The sequence below is a fragment of the Chanodichthys erythropterus genome, chromosome 17 (genome assembly GCF_024489055.1).
Source record: "Chanodichthys erythropterus isolate Z2021 chromosome 17, ASM2448905v1, whole genome shotgun sequence".
Taxonomy (NCBI): domain Eukaryota; kingdom Metazoa; phylum Chordata; class Actinopteri; order Cypriniformes; family Xenocyprididae; genus Chanodichthys; species Chanodichthys erythropterus.
In genome coordinates this window covers 36,977,983-36,993,179 of record NC_090237.1, presented here as the reverse complement: position 1 = coordinate 36,993,179, position 15,197 = coordinate 36,977,983, and the positions used below count along the sequence as shown (strand labels likewise).

At 39.3% G+C, this 15,197-nt stretch overlaps 1 protein-coding gene across 1 annotated transcript; it reads right to left on the bottom strand.

Moving 5' to 3' along the window:
* Positions 1-8,873: 8,873 nt before the first annotated feature.
* Positions 8,874-9,791, bottom strand: LOC137005133 (olfactory receptor 51I2-like). The gene has a single exon (XM_067365925.1). It carries the CDS (start codon positions 9,789-9,791, stop codon positions 8,874-8,876), a length of 918 nt encoding a protein of 305 aa, XP_067222026.1.
* Positions 9,792-15,197: the final 5,406 nt, after the last annotated feature.

Below are 15,197 nucleotides of genomic sequence, written 5' to 3'. Positions count from 1 at the left end.
CTTAAGTTTTTTGTTTTTTTAGTAACCACGCATGAACCTTATACATGTTCCTCACATATTATGTAGCCTAGTTTGTGCTGAATACAGTGTAATGACATCCTAACAGTTCTCTTCATGTGTTTTTTGACATCCCTGAGCTGTTGTTTGTGCACCAATCTTATGCACCAAAAGCATGCTTTCATTTAATTTCAATATGTGTGGTATAAGATGGAAAAATAAAATAATAAAAAAATAATAAAAAGAGCCAAATCACAGAACCTGCAAAGACAATTTTAATGTCAGTCTCAGGTAATATTAAGGTACGTCTAGATTTTCTGCTCACGCAAGTCTATTTTTTAACAGCCACTTTTATTACCATGTGAAATTTACTGACACAGGGTTGTTGTTTTTTTTTAATACATGTGAATTATATCAATAAATAATTAATTTATTGAAATTACAACTGTAATTGTAAAAAATAATAATTGTAACTCAAACATTTAGAAATACTAGTCCTGTCTGAATAGTGATATAGTGGCATGGTCCATTTTCAAATGAGTGTGAATTTATCATTTGCAGTTCAAAATTTGTATAAGTTCATCAATAAATGGGTAATCAGTAAAAGGGTTAAAGACCACTAATCAAGATTGTAATACACACACACAGGGAGAGAGAGAGAGAGAGAGAGAGAGAGAGAGAGAAAAACATACACAGACATTGACACAGACAGAGACCCACACAGACATTTAAAAAAAAACGCCTCAGATTAGTTTTTCTGGTTTGACGCACTGCGTTAAAAACTGGCAGACCAATGAGAGTGGCGCTTTTGTTCACATGCCTGGAGCTGCTGAAGTTACAGTAAAACACAACTTGGTGGTGCTCAAGCACAAAATGGTCTTACCTAGCACACACTGATACCAAGACGGCGAAGAGAAAGTAAGTAGATGAGGAAAACCCCTACAAACTATCCATGCATCTCAAACAGCTCCCTAGCTTCCTAGGTCGCGTGTATTAGTATGCCATGTAAATGATCTCCTTTTCAACGCGTTCATCAAACAGCTGTGGTAACTTAGATCAGTCTACAGTGGTTACTCGGATCAGTCTACAAACACGATGAGACATGTCATCCTTTCCCACTGTTATCTCGTGTTCAGTTTGTCACATGTTCAGTGTAGCTCTCTCTGTCAGCGACGAGGGATTTACATGTCATAAATGTAGGGAAATAGTCAGGCTGACAGAGAGAATCTCAGAATTAGAGACACGCATCCAAACTTTAATCGAGGATAGTAAGAATGCAGGGACTTCAGATACTGTTTTGGATGCGACTAGCTTAGTGAATTGTGTACATTGTTCGGTTCAGGCTGTAGAGCCCGCGCAGCAGGGCACTTGGGTAACGGTGAGGCGGCCTAGCCGCGGAAAACACCACTCTTCCGTTCCATTAAGAACATCAAACAGATTCTCCCCACTCAGTGACGCACCCACTGAGAATCCTGTTGAAAGTGCCCTAGTTATTGGCGATTCTATTACACGGAATGTGAAAATAGAGACACCAGCCACCATAGTCACATGTTTGCCGGGAGCCAGAGCACCTGACATCAAAGCAAATTTAAAAGTGCTGGCTAATGCTAATCGCAATACTCTAATTATTATTCACGTTGGCACAAATGATGTTCGACTTCGCCAATCGGAGATCACAAAATTAACATTTAAGAGGTGTGTGAACTCACAAGTACAATGTCAGGAGAAGTAATTTGTTCTGGCCCTCTTCCTGTTCGTAGGAGTGATGAGATAGTTAGCAGATTATCATCACTCAATGGCTGGCTGTCTAAGTGGTGTCCGCAGAATAATATAGGTTTCATAGACAATTGGAAAAGCTTTTGGGGCAGACCTGACCTGTTGATAAGAGATGGTATTCATCCATCCCGGGATGGTGCTGCTCTTCTCTCTAGTAATATGGCACATAGTCTCAGAACTAAAACATGACAAACTGGGGCCCAGGACAGGAAGCAGACAGACTGGCTAAACTGAACGTCTGCTGGCTGCCTCACGTTACAGAAGTCAGATAATTCCCAACACATAGAAACTCTTGCACCTAGATATTATCACATAGAGACTGTGTCTGTACCCCGAATTAGTAAAAACAAAAAAACTTCCAAACCCATTTAATGGTAAAAATGTAATTGATGTTCAACAAATAAAAAATAGAGATAATAATGATAAACAAATGATAAAGCTTGGGTTGTTAAATATTAGATCACTTTCTTCAAAAGCACTTATTGTAAACGATATTATCACAGTACTGTACTGTATACAGACCACCAGGGCACAATACAGACTTTATCAAAGAGATTGTCGATTTTCTATCAGAATTAGTACTAGCTGCATATAAAGTCCTTGTTGTTGGTGATTTTAATATCCATGTAGATAATAAAAGAAGACTCATTAGGATTGACATTTACAGACATTCTAAACTCTATTGGTGTTAGACAACACGTGTCGGGACCCACTCACTGTCGTAATCATACTTTAGATCTAATATTGTCACATGGAATCGATATTGATGCCATTGAAATTCTGCAGCAGAGTGATGACATCTCAGATCATTATCTAGTCTTGTGTTTACTAAATACTACATTTAGTCAAAGAGGCTAAACTGCCTCCCTGCCATAAATATGGTAGAACAATCACTTCTACTACTAAAGATTGCTTTATAAATAATCGTCCTGATCAGTTTCATCACCTTAGCATACCAGACAGCTTAGAAGACCTCGATATTGCAACAGAAACTATTGCCTCTGTCTTTTCCAGCACATTAGACTCAGTTGCTCCTTTGCGTTTAAAAAAGATTAAGGAAATTAATCCAACACCATGGTACAATGAGCACACTTGGGCCCTAAAAACAGCAGTTAGAAAAATGGAGCGCAGCTGGAAGAAAACAAAACTAGAAGTATTTCGCATTTTCGAGTACAGAAAGGCCTTAAAAACTGCTAGATCTGCCTATTTTTCAAAACTTTTAGAAGAAAATAAACACAACCCTAGGTATTTATTTGATACACTAGCTAAATTAACAAGAAATAAAGCTTCAAATTCTGATGTTTCCAAAGAGCACAGCAGTAATGACTTTATGAACTTCTTTACTTGCAAGATTGATAATATTAAAGAAAAAATTATTACCATGCAACCGTCTACTACAGTCTTGTGTCAGACAGTGCATTGTGGTGTCCCTAAAGAAAAATTCAATTCATTTACTGCTTTAGGAGAGGAAGAATTGTCTAAAGTTGTTAAATCATCAAAATCATCCACATGTATGTTAGACCCTATACCGACTAAGCTATTGAAAGAGATGCTTCCAGAGGTTATAGATCCTCTTCTTAATATTGTTAATTCATCTTTATTACTAGGATACGTAACAAAAACCTTTAAGCTGGCTGTTATTAAACCTCTTATTAAAAAAACACAACTTGATCCTAGAGAATTAGTCAATTACAGGCCGCTCTCAAATCTCACTTTTCTGTCAAAAATACTAGAAAAGGCAGTTTCATCACAACTATGTTCCTTTTTAGAAAGAAATAGTATCTGTGAAGATTTCCAGTTAGGATTTAGACCGTACCGTAGTACTGAGACTGCTCTCATTAGAGTTACTAATGATTTGCTCTTATCATCAGACCGTGGTTGTATCTCTCTATTAGTGTTACAGGATCTTAGTGCTGCATTTGACACTATCGATCACAATATTCTTCTAAACAGACTCGAAAATTATGTTGGCATTAGTGAAATTGCCTTGGGCGGTCAAATCATACTTATCTGACCGTTATCAGTTTGTAGTAAACGATGAGATATCATATCGATCACAAGTTAAATATGGAGTACCGCAAGGCTCAGTACTAGGAACGTTGCGTTTTACTCTGTACATGCTACCATTGGGAGATAACATTAGGAAGCACGGCATTAGTTTTCATTGTTACGCTGATGATACTCAGCTCTATATTTCTTCGTGCCCTGACGAAAATAACCATTTCGCTAAATTAACAGAATGTATAGCTGATAAAAAAAGTTGATGACCAGTAATTTCCTACTACTAAATTCAGGAAAAACAGAGATTCTAATTTATGGACCGAAAACTTCTTCACGCAATAATATAGAATACTGTCTAACACTTGATGGCTGCTCTGTTAAGTCTTCGTCGTCAGTTAGGAACCTGGGTGTGCTCTTTGATACCAATCTTTCATTTGAAGGCCATGTTACTAGCATCTGTAAAACTGCATTCTTCCATCTGAAAAATATATCTAAACTACGACATATGCTCTCAATGAAAAATGCAGAACAGTTAGTTCATGCGTTTATGACCTCAAGGCTAGACTACTGTAATGCTCTACTGGGTGGTTGTTCTGCTCGCTTGATAAATAAACTACAGCTCGTAAAATTTGCAGCAGCTAGAGTTCTTACTAGAACTAGGAAGTATGACCATATTAGCCCAGTTCTGTCATCACTGCATTGGCTTCCTGTTAAACATCGTATAGATTTTAAAATCTTGCTAATTACTTACAAAGCACTAAATGGTTTAGCTCCCCAGTACCTAAGTGAGCTCTTAATACATTATAGTCCTTCACATTTCTTGCGATCTCAGAATTCAGGCCAGCTGATAATACCTAGAATATCAAAATCAACTGCAGGCGGTAGATCCTTCTCCTATTTGGCACCTAAACTCTGAAAATGAAGCTCTAGAGCAAGTTCTGCCAGGAAGACTCAAATGTTATGTCACTTATTAAATCAGATCTAACCAATCATTATCTAACACTTGGCGTATAAAAGATTGGTACTTACACTTGTCTGAGTTCGCAGATGCTGACGCAAACTTTCATCTCCATCCTCCCCACCACCACCAGGATGGTCCCTGTCCATACTCCCTGGGGGTTGGCTACGCCCCTGCCTTCAGCTTCAGGCAGGAAATGCAAAGTCTTCAACCCTCAGGACGTGAGCTACGGACGGGGCCTACGCCAAAGATCATTAACCTTATATATTCCGCTTGCTGTTTGGTAATAAATATCAGTGTTACGTTATCTTGCCTCCCGAGTCTTTTTGGTAGAACTATCTTCGTTGCATTGTTCGGGAAGCAGACACACTCTGTCAGTTTAAATCTAGACTAAAAACGCATCTCTTTAACCTGGCATACACATGACACATTATCAATTTATATTTTCAAATCTGTTAAAGGATTATTAGGCTGCATAAATTAGGTCAGCCGGAACCGGGAACACTTCCTATAACACCAGATGTACTCGTTACATCAGAAAAAGAATGGCATCTACGCTAATATTAGTCTTTCTGTTTATCCCGAGGTTTACCGTAGTCAACCGGATCTGGGCCGTATCCAAGGACCGGTGCCATAACACGACCACAACGCAGCCCTGAAGTATCAGCAGAGATCGAGTCAACTAGATCATCCATTGTGAAGACATCATCAACACGACAGCCAGTGCCACAGTTCCTCAACAGACCGTCCATACCGGCGTGATGAATACAATCCTCAGCTGGACACGACCACAACGCAGCCCTGAAGTATCAGCAGAGATCGAGTCAACTGGATCATCCATTGAGAAGGCCTCATCAACACGACAGCCAGTGCCACAGTTCCTCAACAAACCGTCCATACCGGCGTGATGAATACGATCCTCAATTGGATGGAACTGAAATAAATACTTTGATTGTTGCGATCCTATCAGACTTATGATAGCAACCTGATTGTAACAAAGCACTGTTCGCCAGAGGATAACTGACCCCCTGACTAAGCCTGGTTTCTCCCAAGGTTTTTTCTCCATTTTAACACTTATTTGCCACTTGTTTGCCACCTGATGTCACCTGATGGAGTTTGGGTTCCTTGCCACTGTCGCCTTTGGCTTGCTTAGTTGGGGACACTTGACATTTGATATTCAATAGTATTCTTGACATTTATTCAACAGTGCTTCTGATCTGCCTGCATTGACACTATTATTTAAGAGCTGCTGTGCAGCCAAATTATGTACCAGTTATCAATGTAAAGCTGCTTTGACAAAATCTGCATTGTAAAAAGCGCTATATAAATAAAGTTGACTTGACTTGACTTCAGTTTTTCCCCTGAACCCCTTGAACTATGTTCTAAGTATGAGTGATATGGTTGTAGCTTTTTATGAAAGTTCCTGTTCCCTAGGGTGCAGTACAGATTGTATCTAATTTTTGTGAGAATTACTGATGTGAAGTACCCACCCTGTATTTTTCAGGGTTGGATTAATAGTACTCCCTTGTTATTCAAGGTTATTGTACTTGATTACTTTAGTTCTGATTCCTGCCCCACACTTTGTGAGCTCAGTAAACTCTAATCCAGTTTACTGAGTAAACTCACGGGTGTTGCCACAGGACACGTGTGTTCTGGAGTAGTAGGCCTGACTTTGGCCTCCTTAAGAGTATGGTGACGTAGTTTGGACTTCCCTTGCTGACAGTGTTTTTATTGAGTATATTGCCTGTTGAAATGTATAAGCTCAGGTTGAGTTTAATAAAGTTAACCTCACTACATAGTTTGGTTTTCATATATGGCTCCCTTAGAGCTTGAACACTGCCACAAGCTGACACTCATGTTGTTTGAAGTAGAAGGCTCCATTTGGGCCTCTTTCAGAGCACAATAGCTTGTTGTATTACAGGCTTGTTGGTAGATGTTTTAGTTAGAGTTTGCTCACTTGGAAACTAGCACTGCCATAGGAGTACATTGCCTGTTGCAATGTGTGCTCAGGTTGAGATAAACTAGTCAACCTCACTGGATAATTTATTTTTCTCTGATTAAGCTCCCTTAAAGCATAGTCACTGCCACTAGCTGACGCCTGTGTCATTCTGAAGTCGCAGGTCCTGTTTGGACCTCCTCTAGTTGTACTCCTCTTGCTTAAAGAGCAATCTACAGTCTTATCTGCTATTTAAACTTGGTTTCATTCTGAGCAAGTTCCATGTTTGTGGGATCTTGCTTATCAGCAAGCAGGCTGTTCTAGGTGTGTGGCCTTCACAGGCCACCCTTTAAGAGACTCTGTGATCAGAGAGGTTGTTGGTCAAGACTAGGTTTCTGTTCGACCAGGTCAGCCTCCCTGGTGGCAATCAGGGTTGAGTATGCTCCCCAGTGACTGGCTAGGGTTCCCTCGGGTCCCATGGCTACATTCCCTTAAAGGTACCCTCTTTTCTTTGAAAAAAAGCTTGGTTCCAGAAGCCTTTGAGCGGCCTTGGTAGGCCTTCTGCAGAAGGACACTTTGAGGCTTGTAGCTTGGGCTGTTGGCCATAAGGAATGCTGTCACTGACAGCCTATGTATGACCTGTAGAGGGAGTGGTTTTGGCATTTCAGTTGAAACTGCTAGTTCTGACATTTGTCTAGACATTCTTTGGCATGAACTCCCCTCAAGCTTGGCAGCATGTGTATATCACTCCCCAATGTGTTTTCGAACGCAGTGTTGAGTTCCCTTTCAAAAGAGAACATCTCAGGTTATGTATGTAACCATGGTTCCCTGAGAACAGGGAACTAGACACTGTGTTTCTGAGACATGCATCGGAGCTGCCTGCTGAACAGTCCCTACAGACGTAAAGGTACAGACTGGTTCTCTAGGCGCTCCTTATATACTTCCCGGTTGCGCAATGATGATGTCATAGGCTGCCACCGGCCAATAGGATTGTCATGAGTTGATATTGTTTTCAGACACCCGTTCACGAGGAGGCGTTCCCCAATGCATTTTTGAATGCAGTGTCTCTTTCCCTGTTCTCAGGGAACCATGGTTACATACGTAACCTGAGACATTTCCAATATGTATGCATTGTGTATAATGTTTGAAATTAAATGAATGAAATATATTTTATTGTCCCTAGTAGGGAAATTTGGAGTAGACTCAAAACATTCCAACATCACCTGGTACACCTAAAAAATATATACACATAATACATACATTAAATATACATCCAATACACAAGCACATAAAAATAAGTGTCACTGCTCCAGATTTAGCAACTTGATAGATACTGGCACAAACAATTTTTTTAATCAGTTACCTTCTCCCAGAAGGTAATAGTTCATAGCTGGAGTATAGTACATAGGGTGGATTATGGATCAGCTTTATGTTTTCCTGTTTTTCTCAGTTGTTTATGGTTTTACATAATAAAGGTCATCCATAATCTAAGACTGCTTTCTGGAATTCTTCTAGTTTAGTTATTGCAAGCTGATTTGAAAATAATAGTGTTAGTATTTTAGCACAGAATCACTATTATTATTATTATTATTATTATTATTTATTTCTATTGACAATAGATATAACTACACCAAATATCACGATTGATAATTATTTGTTATTAAGTATGTTGACAACTATTGTTTGAACCTCTCAAAACTAATTCCTAAATTCTTATTTTAAAATAAAATTACTTTCAGTCCGACAATATTATGATTCACAAAAAAACAACAACACTGGTTAAAAAAATAGACAGTTTTATTTTATTTTTATTTCTAAATAGATATCAATTGTAAAGAATTAAGAATTAAAGAATTGTAAACTGACAGTAATATCATTTTTAAAAGATTTCATAGAAGCTTATATTCTATAGTTATTAATCTGAGCTGATAAGATATGGATGGCCCCCTCATTATTTCAATTAAGAAAGTTAATCTGTGATTGTTTTTCCAAAAACCCTTATATAATTTTTTCCACAAAAAAATATTTACTGAGGAGATCATTTAACGAAAACCGGTATAGAATTCAGAGAGGTGAAAACTATCACATTTAGTGCATATACCTTTAAAAACTAAAAGGCGAGTGATTGCGTGATTGAACAAATATCTTTACATTTATTCAAACTTGGTTTTCTGTGTAACACTATTACAACAGAAACAAAGCAGGTTATTTGGAGGCTTTTATAAGATGTCTAATTTTTTTGCGGATATCAGGAAAGTTTAGACCATAAACAATAGGGTTTACAATGGGTGGTACAACAATAAATTCAAGTGAAATGACAACATTCAGTGCTACAGGAAGTTCCCCATTCACAAATCGACTCAAAGTGAGCTCACAAAAAACAGCAACTGAGAAATTTAAAAGGATCACTATGTGTGGAATACAAGTTTGATATGCTTTGCTCCTGAACTCTCGTGTGCTTCTTTGACAAATGATAATAATTCTGACATAGGTATATATTATAAAACTCAAAGGGATAAAAATGGTTGTGATCGTTACAATCAGGCCATAAATATTATTAACAGTATTGTTTACACATGAGAGTTTGACAATTTCATAGTTGTGGCAGTACACCCTTAACAATTTGTTACCACAGATTGTCAGCCTGCCAGTCAAAAGAGCACTAATACCAACAAAAGTGATTGGATAAAGCCATGCTATAACTATTAAAAAAGCTAGTAACCGTGTGGTAATTATGTTGTTGTAATGCAAAGGTTTGCTGATTGCAACAAACCTATCAAATGCCATTAGCATTAATATCGTAAGCTCAAAAGCTGCATATGAGTAAATGACAAAACTCTGTATGAGACATGCTTCAAAGGAGATTTTATGTGTATCATAGAGCAGGTCTGTCAGTAACCTTGGGAAAAAGCCTGCTGTACCATATACAGAGTTGATGGACAAGCATGAAATCAGAATGTACATGGGCTGGTGCAATGTCTTTTCCAGAAATATTACAAGAATAATAATGACATTAAAGTATATAATAGCACAGTAAAAAATAAACCCCAAAGTGAAAAAAGCATATTTTATGCTCCCAAGATTTTCAAACAACATGAAGTAAAAGTATGTTCCATTCCCCATTTTCCTTTCACAAGGAATACTTATAATGACCTGAAAAATAGAGCAAACAAAGTTTGTGTTTTTTACACCATAAATAAACAAATAAACAATCAGCTTAGAATATTTAGCCACAGTGTCTTCTTTTACCATTTAACGTGACCTTAAATGTAAAGTGTTAAGTTAGATTAGTAATATAATTATTATTAAATTAAATGAATGGTTAGCACAGTAATAATTCAACAGTCTAAGCTTTTTTTTTTTTTTACATTACAAACATTATTAGAAATACCTTCTGTTATATACTCTGAAATTATGTTCATTGCATCTTCAGGTAATGAGCTCTATTTGTGTTCTGATTTAGTAGGGACTGTGGAGTCACCATTGCGTGCTACTGTTTTTATGGTATCTAACATGTCTCAGGAGGCCTATTGTGGCATAAGTCCTCTGATGTTTGATTTCATTGGAAACTTTAATAGCATATATGTAAAACATAAATAAATTGAGCATAATTCTGCATCTAGTGCTTTACAAATGTTCCACTGCAAATAATTAGAAACAGCATTTTTGATCATTTTCTAAAAACTTTCTTTGCCCCCAAAATATGTTGTTGTATGAGTATCTGAACATGTAATATATTGAAAGAAAGAACATAGCTTATTATAGCTTCATGTATTTTTTTTTCTTTTTCTTTTAACTACTGAATGTGGCTAAGTGGGTAAGTTTAAAGTGGGCAAATGAAAGCGGAAGAGTTGTGTACACCGGACACGAGCGGCTTGGTGCGACGCGACATGTCAAAAGATAATAGAACCCATTATAATCTGTGATATTTTCTACACTGGATGCGCCGCTGAAGACTAGGGGTGTGCACAAATAGTCGAATATTCGACATGTATTTAATTTTCGAAAAATAAAAATACTATTCAAATTTTTCTACATTGCTTTCCTGGCTGTAAATGCAGTGAATCCATGATAAATCCTGAGCACTAAAACTCACAGTTATAACTAAATGCACCGGTTGGCGCTGTGGATCGTGTTTAACAAGTTCATTTAATTTGATCGTCACAATGTTGTCTTCTGCCTCGAGCAGTTTGGAATTACTTAGATGAAAATGATCTTACAAAATGGAATTACTTTTGATCAAATTAATTAATGAAACTGAGTTATCATAATATCACCACCATATTGAGAAAGCACATGAAATCTAAACACCAGAGAGGAAAGACAGCTGTTCATCACTGCATTCACGCAGCTGCAAGTTATCCCCGAGTGAGCCGAGATGATAACTTATCTGATAGCAAAATGATTTTGAGACATATGTTTCCTTTAAGTTTCATAGAGGGAGATATATTTACGAACAGAAAACAAAGTGCTGCTGTTAGAAACTTAGCTTAGCACCATTGTTAACTTTGTCTCTGCAACGTCTGTCAGCGCAGCTCGTTTTCTCACCCAAGCATGTGGATATTATTGTTATTTCTCAACAAGCTTGTTGTGCATATTGCCTAATCGTAAGCTTGTTCAGAAATGGTTACAAAATCTTGATGAACATAAAACAATAATGTCCTTCTTGTTTAACCTCATTTAAACAAAACGAATATTCGAATATTCGTTTTTTTACGAGCCCAAATATAATACAATATTTTGGAAAAATGCCCATCCCTACTGAAGACAGCTTCCAGAATCTACACAAGTTCAGTGCTGGATTTGCACAAAGGCTTTCACTGAAAGATGGAGCAGTTCCCTCTTTAAAAGCAAAATCTGCTGTTTATTGGCTTCAAACTGTAAATACGTTTTATTGTTTGTTCATGTCTTTTAAACGGATAATGTTAGTTCTGTTGCTATTTTCTGGTTGCATCAATGATGTAAACAAAGAGCAACTCATTTTTGCTTCGCTAGCCAGTTAGCTAAATTCTACAAACACCAACAAACGTCTATGTTCATAGACAAACAGTTGTTCATACTTTAAATTAAACGATACATTTAAAAAATGTGACTGCTCAGTCATGTATTCGACTACAGTAAAGTTTTAATCAGGATAAAACTGTATACTGAAAGCTAACAAATAGCAGTGACAGAATATCTAAACACATTTTGTGTCAATATTAACTAAACGTGTAGAAAAATGAACCTCTTTTACACATATCTATTGTTTGGGTGTTGAAGGGATAAGGTGAAACAAGGCACCTAGACAAGAGAGTGCACGGCTCGGGAACTCTCGAGACCGTATGCTCGCACAAAGACAGGACAAGAACAGATGTGTCAGAGCTCTGTCACAAAACCAAAAAGTAAACTAGACAGCATTGACAGAACCCTGACATCTATGTGTAGTTTAAAAATGAACACAACTAGGGAATTTACTCACAGAATTTAACACAATATGTGTAGACTGATATGCTAAACACACTTCCCCTTAGTTTCACAGACAAGGCTTAAGCTAGTCCTAGACTAAAATGCATGTTTGAGCAGTTTTAACTGAAAGTAACTTGTACTGACATGCATTGTTTTGCCTTAAGATGCACACCAGTAATGAATTGTTTCTAGGGTATGTTTATAAAAGCTACTTAAATGCCCAAATTGAACTATGGACTAATCCTGGCTTTGTCTAAGCCCTGTCTGTGAAACAAGGCCTTCATGTGTGTAGGACCAAATCAGCTCATATGAAATAATTAATTTATAGGGAATTATAAAGAGTCATTTAGTTTACAACCAGTGTTCATCTGCTCGGGCCATAATAAGCTCTTGTTGCGGATACGAATATCCACTATCGTGAAAACACTAATTAGAGTGCAGTAACTTTTAATATCGACAGTTTAAGACATTAAATTTTTAGAAACACATAATACAAGAGACTTTCTTTTAAAATCTACAAGAGACTTTATTGATTATTCTAACACACACACTGTGGCGACCAGGGCGGGCGAGAGCCGTGAGGGAACGGCGCGAGGCCGGTGGCGCGAGTGATAATGAGCGTCACCTGGGAGGCGCACCGGCCTTGAGTCCCTCACGGAGGAGCTCCGGGAGCATAAAAGCAGGAGCGACTACCGTGGAGGACGAGAGAGGACCAGGCCTGGACTTTATTTTATGTTTTATTATGTTTGTGTGGCCGGCAGACGTCCGCGAGGGTCTGCCGGCATTACTTTCGTTTTGTTCTTTGTTTATTTTACATTAAAGTTTCGTTGAATGTTCGCCGGTTCCCGCCTCCTTCTTCCCATATCTACTAACCTTGTTACATTGGTGCCGAAAACCCGGGGGGAAGGAGGGACATGCTGTCGGAGAGCCCTCGCTGCTGAGGGGGATCGCGGTGCTGCGGAGTTCGGGCAGCGCGGGAGTGAAGACCGCGAGAGGCTGCCCGAAGCGGTGGTACTGGAGCCTAGTGAAAGGTGGGACGGAGAGCTCGAGGCCGTGCCCCTGGGACGAGGTGGGGTGGCTGCCGTCCAAGAGGGAGCGGAGGAGTCGCCGCCGTTCGCCGTGGGCCGGAGCCTGCTGCCGTCCGCCATAAAGGGGAGGAGCAGGGAACGGGGGACTCGCTGCCGGCTGCCCTCAGTCGGAGGAGCCATCGCCGGCCGCCAGGAGGCGGTCGAGGATCGGGCCGTCCGCCGAGCGTCCAGTGCCACCGCATGGCACCGCGAAGAAGAGCCTCTTGGCAGGCTGAGGACCGAGCGGCAGTGTGTCTGGGAGCCGGACCCAGCATTTTTTTTTCTTTCTTTTTCCTCTCTCCCCTCTCTCGTCCTGTCGCTCCCCTTGCTTCCGTCTCCTTTCTCTCGTCTCGTCTGTCCTTACCCCCAGGTGCTGCGGCCGCCGAGACAGGCCCCGGGGGGGAGTAAAGCGCAGTCTCGGAGGTACCCCCCGGCCTGCGAGGGGCGTTGGGGGTATGTGACGAGCAGGGCGGGCGAGAGCCGTGAGGGAACGGCGCGAGGCCGGTGGCGCGAGTGATAATGGCCTGTGAGGCGCACCGGCCTTGAGTCCCTCACGGAGGAGCTCCGGGAGCATAAAAGCAGGAGCGACTACCGTGGAGGACGAGAGAGGACCAGGCCTGGACTTTATTTTATGTTTTATTATGTTTGTGTGGCCGGCAGACGTCCGCGAGGGTCTGCCGGCATTACTTTCGTTTTGTTCTTTGTTTATTTTACATTAAAGTTTCGTTGAATGTTCGCCGGTTCCCGCCTCCTTCTTCCCATATCTACTAACCTTGTTACACACACAAACATTCATACATGTTGCAGAAAGAAAGGAAATGAGAGAGAAAGAGTTTTAACCACCCACAATTGGTCTGGCCCATCCAAAACTGGAATCCTGGCGCCGTGCCTGGGCCACACTGAGCTGTGCGTAACGTCCACAGACGTGAAGTGAACGAGACAGAGGCTGTCCTGTACTGTCTGAAATGGTTAACTCTGTGGCGATGCATGTGCAAAACAGATTTAACTAATCATAAAGTCAATCAGGATACATAACACAGCCTACTATAGGCCTACACTAACACCCCCCCAATTATTGTAATTATTATAATAAGTGCATAGTATGTACATAGGAAACAGCACTGTAAAACAAATTGCTACCATTTTTTATTATTATTAATTTTAGCCAAAACAGGGCAATGCAAGCATTTCCAGGAAATCCCTTATATGGTCAAATGCATCCAGCTATTGCTGTAGTGTAGCTGAATAAAATGCTGACTGAGACATTTGACTGACGAAACTTCAAGACAATAAACACACAATTGTGACATATGGTTTATCTGTGTTCTTCAAGCCATCTTGGGTATCTTCATAAGAATATTGTATATTTATATGCAATGCTAATCGACATAGCCTTTATATAGAATACCATAAAACAGTAAACAGTATACTATAAAAATAGCAGGTTTTATCCAAACCGTAGGACATAAATGCGCCATTTTACTGTTTCTACAGATTAAAGTGAGCAGCTCATCAAAACAACAGAGAGGTTCACAACACAAGTGCTCAGGGTCATTTATGTTACATCCTCTAATATTTTTATCTAGAGCAAAATGTGCTTCAATCAAGCCCTTTCTGCTCCATGCACATTGCTTCTCTCTCCCATAAAGCACCACATTAAGAGCTGCAGATGATTATTATTTTAACAATACTCGAAGAAACACAGTGAGCAGAGCAGTAAAATAGATATCTTTGCTAAAACGGTGCAGAAAATGCAATACAATTATTTTTATCTGTCATACAGATAACTCATTAACATTTAAAACCAGGTTTGTTACAAGTTAACGTGTGGCTCCTTTAGACGTTTTGTTCTTCCCTATACATTTGACATTATTAATCATTATTAATCAGCATATTAAGAACATTTCATAATAAACAATGTTAGGCTATAATTTGAAAAATTATTTAGAGATGGCAAGGAAAGACAAAATACTTTGAAATTACTAGTTACTAGTTTTGTGCTCATGGTGAGCGT